The sequence below is a fragment of the Carcharodon carcharias genome, chromosome 7 (genome assembly GCF_017639515.1).
Source record: "Carcharodon carcharias isolate sCarCar2 chromosome 7, sCarCar2.pri, whole genome shotgun sequence".
Taxonomy (NCBI): Eukaryota; Metazoa; Chordata; class Chondrichthyes; order Lamniformes; family Lamnidae; genus Carcharodon; species Carcharodon carcharias.
In genome coordinates, this window is record NC_054473.1 from 83,484,747 (window position 1) to 83,499,796 (window position 15,050).

At 42.1% G+C, this 15,050-nt stretch overlaps 2 protein-coding genes across 2 annotated transcripts in view; both read right to left on the bottom strand.

The window, feature by feature from the left end:
• The window catches only part of LOC121280368 (testis-expressed protein 264 homolog), a 391,323-nt gene that overhangs the window by 243,511 nt on the left and 132,762 nt on the right, over positions 1-15,050 (bottom strand). The window lies entirely within an intron of this gene.
• LOC121280367 (E3 SUMO-protein ligase ZBED1-like) overlaps positions 11,348-15,050 on the bottom strand; it is a 43,065-nt gene continuing 39,362 nt past the window's right edge. Inside the window, exon 2 of the mRNA XM_041192304.1 lies at positions 11,348-14,655. Coding sequence (XP_041048238.1) covers positions 12,537-14,510 — 1,974 coding nt within the window. The 5' untranslated portion in view covers positions 14,511-14,655 and the 3' untranslated portion in view covers positions 11,348-12,536. The remainder of the gene's footprint in view (positions 14,656-15,050) is intronic.

Below are 15,050 nucleotides of genomic sequence, written 5' to 3' on the forward strand. Positions count from 1 at the left end.
CATCAAAGCTCTGCAATCCTGCCACATCCAGTTGTGAATGGTGGTGGACAATTAAACAACTAACCACAAACATCCCCATCCTCACAGCAATCAATGCAAAAGACAAGACGACAGCATTTGCAACTATCTTCAGTCAGCAGCACCAAATGGATGGCCCATCTCAGCCTTCTCCTAAGGTTCCCAGCATCATGGACACTAGCCTTCAGTCAACCTGATTCAATCCAGGTAAAATCAACAAACAGCTGAGCAGAATAGATACAGCAAAGACTATGGGCCCCTACAATATCCTGGATGTAGTACAGAAGACTTGTGCTCCAGAACTAGCCATGCCCCTAACCAATCTTTTTCCAATATAGCTACAACACTTGCATCTACCTGATAATGTGGAAAACTTCCCAGGTATGTCCTGTCCACAAAAGGAAGGACAAATCCGATTCGGCCAATTACTGTCCCATCAGTCTGCTCTCGACTGTGGCTACAAGAGCAGGTCAGAGGTTGGGACTCTCCAAAGCCTCCCAAAGCCAGAAGTACAAGTCAGGAGTGTGATGGAATACTCCCCACTTGCCTGGATGAGTGTAACACCAACAACAGTCATGAAGCTCAACACCATTCAGGACAACGCAGCCAGTTGATTGGCATCCTATACTGCCTTATGCATTGGCTTCCTCCATCATTGGTGCAGTAGCAGCCATTTACAAGATGCACTGCAGCAACTCACCAAGCCTCCTTTGGCAGCACCTTTCAAAACCATGACCTCTACCATCTAGAAGGACAAGGGCAGGAGGCACATGGAAAATTCACCATCTGCAAGTTCCCCTCGAAGCCATACACCATCCTGATTTGGAAATACAACTCTGTTCCTTCATTGTCGTACGATCAAAATCCTGGAACTCACTTCCTAATAGCACTGTGGGTATATCTACACCATATGGACTGCAGCAGTTCACAAAGGCAGCTCACCAACTTCTTGTCAAGGGCAATTAAGGATGGGCATTCAATGCTGGCTTTGGCTTACACCCCATGAATGATTAAAGATCTAAATGTTGCCCCTTACTGACATCATCCAGACACAATGAAAGAAAAATTAGGGGGAAAAATATTGAAATGTTGTGAAAAAAGCTGCGACTGCCCTTAAGTACTATAGTTTATATGGACATTCACATCCCACACAATTTGGGATGACAACAGAAAGTGCTACTCAACAGCAAGGGCCTTACTGCTAATGAGTTACAAGTGAGAGCCCTGATCTGGAGTTGTTGGAAAAAGCAACTACCAGCGACACCCTTTTATGGATCAGCCCCTGGATATGTGTGTGTCTGTGTGTGCACGTGTATGTATTAGAGGCCAGCCTGGACTCCATACAGTAGTGCAGATGGTTCCACCCTAAGCTGCCACCACAGTTGGAGCTCCTTAATTTACACCTCCTCAATAATACAATTTACACCTCGCTTTGCTTTCTCCACACCTTCTTTTAGCAGGATCACTGCCATGTGTCCCCTCTAGTCCCGAGGACAGACAAAGCTGGCCACCTATATTGATGGAATGCAAAACCATCAGGCATTCAAAAAACAATGCTTATCTACCATCCACAGGTATTTAAAAAATCTGCTTTAATCCCTCTCTTGCTGGCTACAGTTTAATATCAAAGAAAAATCGGCCTGAAAATTACTGGTGGGGTTCAAGCATTACACCGCTGGCATTACCAGCCCCTCAGATTGGAAATTAAGCATCCGATGATGGAATGGCTCTGCATGGGAACTCAGTGCTATCCCTAATAATCCCAAATGACTATAGTCAGCTGATAGAAGGACCAATCAGCACTGTCTTATGCTAATTTAAGGTATTACAAATTAGAATTTGCAATGCCCCAAATACATTGGAACATTTGAAAAGTATACTATACATATAAATATATTCTGTTCAAATGTGGCCTATGAGAGCACCATGGATTCATAAGATTTGTGTTAACATTTGAGATTCTTTTTTATTAGGCAATCACATCAAATTAAGGTGTAATGTAGCTTTCTTTCCAAATAAATTGTAAAATATACACTAGAATTTTCCCCTGAACATCACAGTAGTGCCTGTTGACAACCTAGAAAGCAAGTTGCCAGTCAGATTTTTGTGGGGGAGAGGTGGGGGTATGAAATCGGAAAGGAAAACAGCTGGAAGCACAACCACACCGCCAAGAACTCCCTCGGTTCATGAGTTATTATTCGGCTATGTTGCTATGCATTCTGCTGCCTGGCAGTCATGCTGACGTCACCCTGAAGTAAAGGGGTGAAGTCAGTTAGCAGTTTCACAAGTGTGTGTGTGGAGATCTCACCTCATTACACACTTCTGATCAACAGCTGGCTTCCTGTTTATCAAGGCTTATCAGGATGATCAAAAAACTGGAGTTGTGTTATTTTATATGCAAGTTGTAGATAATTTTAGCCCAGCTTTAACAAGTCACAGACTGTTTTATTATGGCATCAGATTAGCAGCCCAGAGTTGAGAATTCAAATCCCACCATAGCAATTTGTGAAAATGATTGAATAAATTTGGTAATTCATGGACTGGCACCAGACGAGGAGGGTGAAGCTGCTGGGTTGTTATTAAAAATCTAACTGGTTCATTAATGTCCTTCAGGGAAAGGATCCCACCATCTTTGGAGCTACACATGACTCCAGTCCCATATTATGAAGCTAAGTCTTAAAGACGTCCAAAATGGCCTCACAAGCCATTTAGTCAGGATGGACAATAAGGACAGCCTTGTCACTATCGCCCAACACCATGAGAATAAATTAAAAACAAATTGCACAAGGAAGAGGTTTCATAAGTTCCCTCCAATTTCAAGCACACATACATTTAAACAACAAATACACTGAGAGAACACAGCCTGGTATAGTAAACCCAATATGGAAAATTCAAAACATGAACTGCTCCCAGCAGAGAGCAAAACTGCTCATCTTTGCTGATTCTGAGCACATGATCAATATTTCTAAGGTTAAAAATGAGTAATCAGCTTTGGAGGTGATCAAAGTTTCTGGTACCTTAAATGAGGTAACCACACAGTTAAGCACAGAACATCAAGTAAACCTGTCTGAAAACCAGGCCACAACATCAAGCACTTCCCTCCCACTTATCACTAATCGCAATCTTTTCGGAGAAATGAAGCTCACAGAGTAGAAGCTGCCGAACAATTACCCAGCCAGACACTGTGACCAATCTCGAAAGGGAATCGACATTATAGAGTTGCCATGAGGGCACCTTGCAAATACAAGGAATATGGGCAGCAATCTGGACCTCAATCTGTAAAAATATGTACCGCAGGTCAAACATTTAAAAGTAGCAGAAGGGCAAGGATGAACAATAAATCACTTCTTAAAAAAGGATCCTCATCATATCTACCAGCCTAACTGTTCTGGCATTAGTGAAGACTGGGGTAAAGACAAATGGTTTAACTCAGTTACTGTTACACTTCAAGCTTTTCCTTAGTCATTTACCCTTAAAGGCCTTGCTCTCTTGATTGGCTTCCCAGCTTGCATCTCTGTAAACTTGAGCTCATCCAAAGCTCTGCTGCACATATCCTAACTCGCACCAGATTTCACTCACCCACCAACCCTGCTGGACCTGATCTGGCAATACCACATTTTTAAATTCTTATCCTGGTTTTCAATCCCCTCAGGGCCTTGCCTCTCCCTATCTCTATAACCTCCTCCAGGCCTGCATTCCTCCGCAATCTCTATTTCACATTGCTGAATTTTATCGGACGACTAGCTATTTGGGGGAGAGGAGGGGAGAGGAGAGGAGCAGAGAGGAGAGAAGAGGGCATAGTGGTGATGTCATTGGACTAGTAATCCGGAGGCCCAGCTAATTTTCTGGGGACAAGGATTCAAATCCCACAACAGCAACTGGGGAAATTTGGGTTCAATTACTAAACCTGGAATATAAAACCCATCTGGTTCACAAATGTCCTTTAGGGAAGGAAATCTGTCATCCCTACCTGGTCTTATCTGCATGTGACTTCAGACTACAGCAATGTGGTTGACTCTTAACTGTCCTCTGAAATGGCCTAGCAAGCCACTTATTTCAAGAGCAAGTAGGGATGGGCAACAAATCTGGCCTTGCCAGAGATGCCTACATCCCATGAAAAAATAAAAAACATCCCCTGTCCTGAGATCATTCAGTCAAATTCTGTTCCTTAGAGCTTCCATTAAGCATTTTTGGCCATTTTACTATATTAAACATGCTACATAAATGCACAGTGTTGTTAGTAGTCTCTCCACCTGTCTGGATGGGAGCAGCTGCCACCAATTCAAGAAACTCAACATCATCATCCGCTTGATCGGTGCCCTGTCACAGGTCTCAAAATGCACTTCCTCCCCTCCACCACTGGTACACTGCGGCTGCAGCAGTGTAAAAGCTCACCAAGCTCACTTCAACAGTACCTCCCTGCCCTGTCACCTCTACCAGTGAGAATATAGAGGAACACAATTATTTCCAACCAATGCATCGCTCTGAAATAAAAACAAAAAGTGCTGGGAAATCTTGTTAATCTTGCATCAATTATATTGTTAAGGTTTTTTAATGTCAATTACATTGTGAAAGTTAAGGGAAATGGGTGATGGGATTAATTGATCCTCTTCGTAATCAGATCTTCCCCATCCCCCCCACTCCTACCCCAACACACAGTCTAGGATTGGATCTACCTATGGCTTTAACCTTCTCTGGAGTGTATCCTGACTGACTGAAGACAAGCCTGTCAGGCTGCCATTAAGTCAGAGTCATTTACAGCATAGGAAGCCACTTGGCACACCGAATCCAGGCCAGCTCCCCGCAGAACAATCTAGCCAGTCCCAAACCTTAGCTTGTTCACCATAGCCCTGCAAGTTTATTTCCTACAAGTACCCATTCGATTTCCTTTAGAAATTGTTGGTTGTCGCCACTTCCATCACTCTCATAGGCAGTGAGTTCCAAGTCATTACCTCTTACTGTGTATAAAAGTTCTTCCTCACATTCCCCCCCGCATCTCTTGTCCAAACCTTAAATCTGTGTTCCCTAATCCTTGTATCATCAAGCTAATGGGAAGAGATTTTCCTTGTCTAGCTTATCCAAACCTGTCATAATCTTATACGCCTTTATTAAATCTCCCCTCAATCTCCTTTGCTCCTAGGAGTGCAATTCCAGCCTTTCCAATCTAATCTTGTAACTAACACTGCCCCCATCTCTCCCGCAGACCTCTGGAACCATTCTGGTAACTCTCCAATGCACCCTCTCAAGGACCTTCATATCCTTCCTAAAGTGTGGTACCCAGAACGGGGCCTGTTATTTGGGGCCTAACCAGAGCCTTACATAGAGTCAACATAACTTTCTTTTGTACTCGATGCCTATTTTTATGAAAGCCATGAACCCATATGCTTTGCTAACCACGGTCTTGATAATGTCCGGCCACCTTCAAAGATCGATGCACATGCACCCCCAGCCCCTCTGTTCCTTCACATTCTTTAGAATTGTGTCATTAAGTCTATATTGCTTCTCCCCATCGCTTCTGCCAAAATGCATCCCCTCACATGTCTCTGTATTAAATTCCTGTCCGCAAATTCTGCTAGCCTATCTATGTGCTGTTGTAGGCAATTTGTATCGTCCTTACTGATTGCCACTCTTCCAAGTTTGGTATCATAGGCAAAACTTGAAATTTTTCTCCATATTCCAAGATCCAAGTCATTTATAAGAAGCAAAAAAAAAGTGGTCCTAGCATCTTGGTGAAGAACCTGTCAACGATGAAAGACACACACTGTGGAGTTAAATCTCCACACATGCAGGGAAACCTAGACTTCTGGTCCTCTCTTACCACTCACCACTGCCATGACATCAGAATGTTAAAATTCCCCCAATACCCCTCATTACCAGTGGCTCTTCCTCCTTTGGTATAGTCTGCGATGTATACATAAACACATTTTAACATACATAAGATGCATCACACAGCATCATCTATTCAATTACAGGGCAAAAGAAAAACCCAGGCACATTTGAGCCTCTGGCAGTATCAACATTCTTCATTAAGGGCATAAATTAGCCCTTTTCGGGTGGGCTCGGCAGAGGCCACCCACGATCGGGGACGGATCGTGATCTCATGCTGCCAGGCCAATTAAGGTCCGCCCAGCATGAAACGCAAGCGGCAGCACTCAGTGATGACTGTGCAGACAGGAGGAGGGTGAGCAAGGCGAGAGTGAACTTTGCGCGTACGCGTAAGTGCGCACTTGAGAATCTCTCTGAGGCACAGAGTTGCTCTGTCACTCCGTCATGTGAGCAGGGACATGTCATTAATTAAATGTTAACGTTTTTATCTTTATTTGCTTTGGAAAACCTCATCCCACCCTTGGATGAGGTTTGCTAAGAAGTGCAAAGGCCTCTTGGCCTTATCACCTGCCCGCCCACCGTAAGGTGGGATGGGCAGAAAAAACCTAAGTCAATTGAAACTTTAATGGCCTTAACAGGAATTGCCTGCCACCCAAAATATCGCGTGACTGAGCATTGACGTTGGGACACTAGCCTGAAGTCAACGCGTGGCATTTTATGCTCGAGCAGGTCGGGCATGCACCCGCCCACCAAGGTAAAAATTTTGCCCTAAGTAAATTGCTGTCGGCCATTCCAGCTTTTGTAAGCAACACTTAGGGTATACCAATGGCAACTAGGGAAATAATGCAACCGATTATGAATCAAACTATTACATAAGAACATAAGAACTAGGAGCAGGAGTAGGCAATTCAGCCCCTCGAGCCTGCCCCACCATTCATTATGATCATGGCTGATATCATTTTGGCCTCAACTGCAATTTCCCACCCTCTCCCCATAACCTTTCAACTTATTACTAATCTGTCTACCTCCTCCTTAAATTTATTCAGCGTCCCGGCATCCACTGCACTCTGAGATAGTGATTTCCACAGATTCTCGACTCTTTGAGAAAAGTAATTCCTCCTCATCTCTGATTTAAATCTACCACCCCTTAGCCTAAAACTATGGCCTCTCATTCTAGAATGCCCCACAAGGGGAAACATCTGCTTTAGCATCTTATATACCTCAATTAGATCTCCTCTCATCCTTCTAAACTCTAGCGAGTATAGGCTTAAACTGCTCAATCTCTCCTCTTAAGACAAGCTCCGCATCTCTGGAATCAATCTAGTGAACCTCCTCTGAACTGCTTCCAATGCAACTACATCCTTCCTCAAGTAAGGGGACCAAAACTGTGCACAATATTCCAGGTGTGGACTCACCAATGCCTTGTCCAGTTGCAACAACACTTCCCTATTTTTATACTCTATTCCTTTTGCAATAAATGCCAAAATTCCATTTGCCTTCCTTATTACCTGCTGTACCTCCATACTAGGTTTCAGCGACTCATGCACGAGGACACCCAGATGCCTCTGCACTGAAGCATTCTGAAGTTTCTCTCCATTTAAATAATAAGTCGTCTTTTTATTTTTCCGACCAAAATGGATAACCTCACACTGATCCACATTAAACTCCATCTGCTAAATTTTGGCCCATTCACCTAACCTTTCCATGTCCATTTGTAAATTTCTTATTTCTTCACTGCAACTTAGTTTCCCACCTATTTTGGTGTCATCTGCAAATTTAGCTATAGTACCTTCTATCCCTGAATCCAAGTCATTAATATAGATTGTAAATAGTTGGAGCCCAAGGACTGAACCCTGTGACACCCCACTAGTTACAGCTTGGCATCCAGAAAAAGATCCATTTATCCCGACTCTCTGCTTTCTGTTGGTTAGGCAATCCTCTATCCAAGCTAATATATTACCCCTAACTCCGTGTGATCTTATCTTGTGTATTAATATTTTGTGTGGCACCTTATCAAAGGCTTTCTGGAAGTCTAGATATACTACATCTGCAGCATCCCCATTATCCACTTTGCCTGTCACATCTTCAAAGAACTCTAGCAAATTGGTCAAACACGATTTACTCTTCATAAAACCGTGCTGACTCTGATGGATTGCATTTTGACTTTCCAAATGCCCCATTACTACTTCCTTAATAATGGATTCCAATAATTTCCCAACAACAGACGTTAAACTAACCGGTCTATAGTTTCCTACTTCCTACCTCCCCCCCTTTTTGAATAAGGGCATTATATTAGCATTTTTCCAATCCACTGGAATCTTTCCAGAATCCAGGGAATTTTGGAGTATTATAGCCAATGCATTCACTATCTCCGCTGCCACATCCTTTAAGACCCTGGGATGTAGGCCATCAGGTCCTGGGGATTTGTCACCCTTTAATCCCAATAGTTTGCTCAGCACTTTTTCTCTAGCGATGGTGATTGTTCTAAGTTCCTCCTTCTCTATATCCTCTGCACTACCTGTTACTATTGGGGTGGTACTAGCATCCTCCACTGTGAAAACTGAGGCAAAATATTGGTTAAGTGTCACTGCCATTTCTGCGTTCCCCACTATTAACTCCCTAGTCTTGTACTCCAAAGGACCAACATTCACTTTAGCTACTCTCTTTCCTTTTATATACTTGTTGCAGCTTTTGCTATCAGTTTTTACATTTTGCGCTGCTGGCTTTCATAATTTACCTTTGCTCTTTTTATTATTTTTTTTAATAACCCTTTGTTGAGCTTTAAAAGGTTCCCAATCTTCCAGCCTGCCATTGACCTTTGCAACTTGGTATGCCTTAGTTTTTGCCTTTAAGTTATCTTTAACTTCCTTGCTTAGCCATGGATGCTTTTTCCCCCTTTTATCATCTTTCTTCCTCATTGGGATATATTTTACTTGGGAGGAATTGAGTATCTCCTTAAATATCTGCCACTGTTCATCAACTGTCCTACCTTGTAGTCTTCCTGCACAGTCCACTAGGGCCAAATCTGCCCTAATACCTATGTAGTTACCTTTGTTTAACTCCAGGACACTAGTGTGGGACTCAAAATTCTCGCTCTCAAACTGAACTTGAAATTCTATCATGCTATGATCACTCTTCCCTAGAGGATCCTTTACTATGAGATCATTAATTAATCCCATCTCATTACACAAAACCAAATCCAGAATAGCCTGCTCCCTGGTTGGTTCCACAACATATTGCTCCAAGAAACAATCTCTAATACACTCTATGAACTCTCCTTCAAGGCTACCTTTGCCAGTTTGATTAGTCCAGTCTATATATGCATATCAAAATCACCCATGATTATTGCTGTGCCTTTCTTACATGCTCCCAGCATTTCCTGGTTTATACTGTGCCCTACTGCTAAACTACTGTTTGGGGACCTATAGACTTCTTTTCTTTGTTATTTCTTATTTCTACCCAGACTGACTCTATGTCTTGCTCGCCAGTACCTATCATTCCTCACTATAGCACTGATCTCTTCTTTTACTAACAAAGCTACACCAGCTCCTTTTCTTTCCTGCCTATGCTTCCGAATCACTGAGTACCCTTGGATATTCAACTCCCAAACCTGTTCTCCCTGTAACCACGTCTCAGTAATCGCCACCAAATCATACCTATGTATCTCTATTTGCAATGGTAACTCATTAGTTTTATTCCAAATGCTACGTGCATTCAGATACAAAGCCTTTAAGTTTGCCCTATTGTCAATTTTCCCTACTCTTATTTGGCATTTACACACTCTGTCCCTTCCTTTCACTTTTTGATAGCAATCCACCTCGTCACTAACCTGCACTGTTACCCTCTCCTTAAACTTTGATTTTTTATATTTCCATGCAACTGAACCCTCCACCCCAGCACCAACACCCCCCCGCCGCCCCCTCGCGCGCCCGCCCCCCCCCACCCCACCCCTAGTTTAAAGCCCTATCTACAACCCTAGTTATGTGATTCGCCAGGGCACTGGTCCCAGCATGATTCAAGTGGGATTACAATCCCAAGAAGAGGAATACAACTGAATGCCTTCAATTTTTCTCAATCATTTCTGACATAAACAAGATCTTGACTGTGTAAAGCTAGATACAGAAATCTAATGAGGAGCTTCCAAGTTATTAGGAGAAATCATGGGAAAAGTCAAAGTAAATCAAATGATGGCACCAAAATTACAGACATTGCAATTCTGATCTACAAAGTGGCATGCAGGAGCAGGGTTGGAAGATTACCCTTGTTGATTCTAGCCTACAAGGATCTTTCAGGAACGACAGCATGTATGAGCCCTCGTAGCCCCTTAAATCAATTCCCACTTTGATGTCAGAAAGACAGCTGGGCCAGCAGAAACCACACTGCTGCAGTCTGCTGCCAGGCCCGAGCTCCTAGAGATTATCGACCAGAAACATGTGATAAGCCCTTTACTGAGTCACAGGAGCCTTCTACCTCCTATACTGCACCTACCAGAAGAACAGAGAAGGAAATATTTAAGACAAGCACTTAGGGACACATATCAGGTTGATAGTATGGAGGCAATTATGTAAGCCAATAGAACAATAATCCTTTATGAAATTACTGTGCGCAGAGTATATTCCTGTAGTCATTGGAGAAAAAAATCAGGTGGGGTGTAAAATTGCTGAAACCAACCACAGGTCTAATGTTTTAAATTGTGTGCTGCTCATTTAAATAAATTATGCCTGTTTAGAGATTGAGTCATGATCTTACAGAGAGTACAATCAATCATTTTTTGAAGAGAAGAGGGTCACATACAGGACATGAAACATTCCATTTGCTGGTGTTTGCAGGAATAGTGTTGTGATCCTTGGATCTCACCATCATTTATTTAGACACTGGGCAAAAAAAACATATACTTCACATTGAAAGAGGTTTGCTTAAGAAGAGGCCAAATCCAAAATATCAGCATTAAAAATTCAAGAAGATGACAAATAACTTGACTCAGTGGCAGTTTCACCTGTGGGTGAGTTGGTTGTGGTTCAAGCCCCATTCAGAAATCAACATGTAACTAGACTGACACTTTGGTGTAATACTGAGCGAATGCTGTATTTTGGATGAGACACTGGCAGCTGTCAGATGTTTCTGGTAGATGTAAAATATCCCAAGGCATTGTTCAAACAAATGCAGAGTAGTTCTCCCAGTAACTGAACCAACGTTCATCTCACAAATGCAAACAAAGCAGTTGATGACCATATATTTCACTTAGCTAGCTTAAATGTTACTCAAACATCCAGGGAAACTACACACACTGTGCTCTATCTGCAGGACCTGTCCTAATCTACAGTCACTTCTTTAGACCAAACTATCAAGCCCAAGCCTAAGCTTTTAAGAAGGGCTCAGATTTTCAAGGAACATTTTAATACACTAAAAGACACAAGAAGCAATTCAATTGATTAAATTAAATAATGTTATTTAAGTAATTAAGTAGTGAAAAAGTAACATTTAAATTTTGTTTAAAACAGCTTGGACATTAGAAATTTTAGTTACTGATAAAAATTACATGCTTTTTTTATTTGAGTGATTCATCAACAAATCATGATGCTGAAATGTTTACATTCTGTTTTCCCATTATGAAGTATTTACATAAATGTTTGTACAAATGTTTACTTTAAAGAATCCCATTATAAATTTTTACATTATGTTGGCATATAAAGAATTACAGACAGTACCATTTGTGGACAAAATGTGTGTGTTATACACAAGGTCTTTGTTAAAAATGAACTGCATAAAATATTGTCAGACAGCAGAGTCAATTTAAGTACACCAGTGCCCATCTTCCACCTACTCTTTCATATTCAAATAACCCATAAAGAGCCTCTAATGTCAGAAGCACCATGTTAATTACATTATCAAACATGTTTTTAAAATATTCAAAGCATCAGACTACTTGGTTAATAGGGACACTGAATCAGGATCTACTCCCCATATAGCATGTTCTTCAATTTTGATACTTAGTCAGTGTGCACTTCCCCATAAGCTGAAATTATTAACTGGAATTACTTTACAGATTCATTCCTGTAAATACAGATGGAACTTTCACTTGAGCATGCATCAGATAAGATCACAAGACATTGACAGAAATGGCATACATAGCAGATTATAAAAAAGCCAACGTTTTTTTTAATATCAGGAGTGTGCAACTGATGTATTGGTTGGTCAACCGAATAAAAACATAGATGCCATGCCTTGGAGCCACCTAATGGCTCAAGCTGGTCAATGCACAAATCCAAACCAGAAGGTTGAGAGTTATATCGCAGGGATGCTTGTCGCTCATACCTCAGCTAGCTAAGTTTTGTCAGTTCTTATCCAGCATTCTGAATGAAGCATAACACAGAAGCATGAGACATCAATCTTGGGGTAGAGGGAGGAACGGAAAGATAAGAAGGGGCAAACAACTTCTGTTAACTAAGTAGCAAGAACATTTCAGTTATATGGCTCTTGGTGAATGTTTGCAGTGCCAAACAACCCACTGTGCAAGTAGACAGGAAAAAATAGATTCACTCTTAACAATTACTGGTCAACTCCACGTCTTCAAACCTACCATGAAGGTAGTCCAGATATAAATAATTTTTCGATCATCCTTAGAACATTTGATTGTTTTTGCCACAATTTTGCTCTGTATTTTTAAGGCAGATCTTTTCAACAGCCTTTCCTCACGGAAGATTTTCTGCCAAGAACACCAGCTGGTCCATATGTTTGGGCTTCACGCTGCTTCGATACTCAGTAAGTACAAAACTACTATTGCTGAATGCTCTTTCTGAAGCTACATTCGTTGCAGAAATGCAGAGATACTTTTTGGCTAGCTTTGCCAACAAAGGCAGGCAATTCTGGGTGGCTTTCCACCACTGAAGAGGACAGCTCTCTAGGGAGAGCTTAGGCTCCTTGAAATAAAAATCCAGCTCTCGATCAAGTTGCTCTTGGAGTGAGACTGAAGTAGTTACCATTTTGTCTGCACCTCCATCTCCACTCTGCTTTCCAAAGACCTTTGCAAGTCCTCCTCCATATTTGGCCTTCTTTGGCTGACTTGGCCCTGGACTATCTCGATCATACCAGCTGCAAGAGCTCAATGGAGAAACAGTTGAACCATCAAAGCCAATTTGAAATAATGATGATTCTTCAACTACTTTGCCAGCAAGTACCTCTCCTTTAATTTGCTGCAGGACATTTTCCAGATTGTCTACGCAAGCGGGACCAAACCGGGGATCAATGAATGTGACTTTCTCCAGAAAGTGGACCAATTCTGGGTCTCCATATTGCATTTCAAGGTCTCGCTTGATTCTCATTCTCATTAGAAAACCAAGAGTTAACTCCTCTTGTTCCTCTCTTGCAAGACCATTGCATATATGTTTTATAAGAGGATTTATTGCCGAAATGGAAATAAATTTTTCAGAAGACAGGGCTTCGGTCATTTCACGGAAAGGACGCAGAACACTTATAATTGACTCAAGAACATCAATATCCTGCCATGTTGGAACAAGACGGCACATCTTATGGTCATGAGCTAATACAGTTCTGACAGCATCCTGCTGCTCAAGAAACCTTTCCAACATATCCAAAGTAGTCCCCCAGTGGTTGTTAACATCTGCTTTCAGTGAATTCCTTGGAAGGCCTTTCTGACTCTGAGCTATAGAAAAATCCCGCTTCCTCCTCCAACTGCGTGAAAATTGAGAAAATATTTGACGGCACAGCTGAACGATTCTTTCAATGCGCGAGTCCTCAAGGCCCTTTTGGAGAGAACATTGCAGGTTCTGGCTGAAACAGCTAATTCTTTTCCAACCCAACAACTCACAGGCAAGTTTAATAGCAGGTTCATTGTCAGTAGTGACAGCTACAAGGTTGACTGGGTCTAACCCCCACTCCTCCAGCACATTTTCAAGGGCACACTTTAGACTCTGACCAGAGTGTTCATCTGGTAGATACTGAGTCTGCAGACAATGGTTCTTGAGGATCCAATCGCTGTCCACATATTGAATCCCAAATGTCAGGAACATTTCATTACTCCGACATGTCCATGTTTCAACAGTTGCAGCAAAACAATCCCCACTCTTTATTTCTTTCTCAACAACTTTGCGAACGTCTGCATAAAGCGATGGAATAGCTACTCTGGAAAAGTAGTTCTTGCTTGGCAGCTCATATCTCGGGTTGAACTTGCTCAAGAGGTGCTGAAAGCCAGGCTTGGCAATGGTACTCAGAGGCATCCTATCCTTGGTGATGTAGTAGGTCACTGCCTTGGTCAGCTCTCTGTGCTCCCTGGGTTTTGGATCAAATTTATCTTTTCGCTGAAAGATCTCCCGCATTGTGGTCGTCTGCTCTCTGCTTGGCTCCCCGGATGAAGCTGTGGCGGTTGGTGCCTGGTTGGGTTTGCCTTTCACCTCTATATAAATATGAGGGTGCTGGGATTTCAGGTGTGCATAGAGGTTACTTGTATTTGAGGCCTTTGCTGGAATGACACGGAAACAGATTTTGCAGACTGGGGTTTCAATGTTTTCTGGTCTACCATCACAACCAGGTTGGAAGCCAAAGTATCTCCACACTTCTGATGTGGTATTGCTCTTTTCCACAAGTTGAGGCCTTTCAATTTTCACAAATGAAGATCCACAATGTACAATGTCACCGTCACCTTCCATTACCCTTAATGTGCTGCAAAACAGGACAACTAAAGCAGCACAATATCTTCTTTCTGGGCTGCTTCACATGAGAGGATCAAAAGGACACCATCACACAGGTAGGGAATCCAGTTACAGCTGTGATTGGACCAGATAGCCCAGCTGCCTAGAAACAAAATTTAAGTTGACAAGTTATCAATTTAAAAAAAGCTAATTTGCACATTAGGGCAATTCTCTGAACAACAATGTATTATCATACAATGGTTCCTTCATAAAAACCCTCGCCACCCCGCTGCCCCCAAAAAAGTTGCCATTTTATGGTTACAATGTACATTAATGCAGGGATAAATAAAAAGGTAATTTGTCAAAATTTTCCGTAAATGCAAAATGTAAAGCATGCCTTTATTTCTTCCAAAAAGATCATTTCTATTTCCATTAGCTGGTAGAGAAGGTGGGAAAGGGAAGTGGCCCAATGGAGCCACAGTAACCAGGGGGAAAAGCACCAGATGCCAACACAGAGTAAGGCAAAAGTGGAGACAAAAAGACATGCTTAAGAGATAG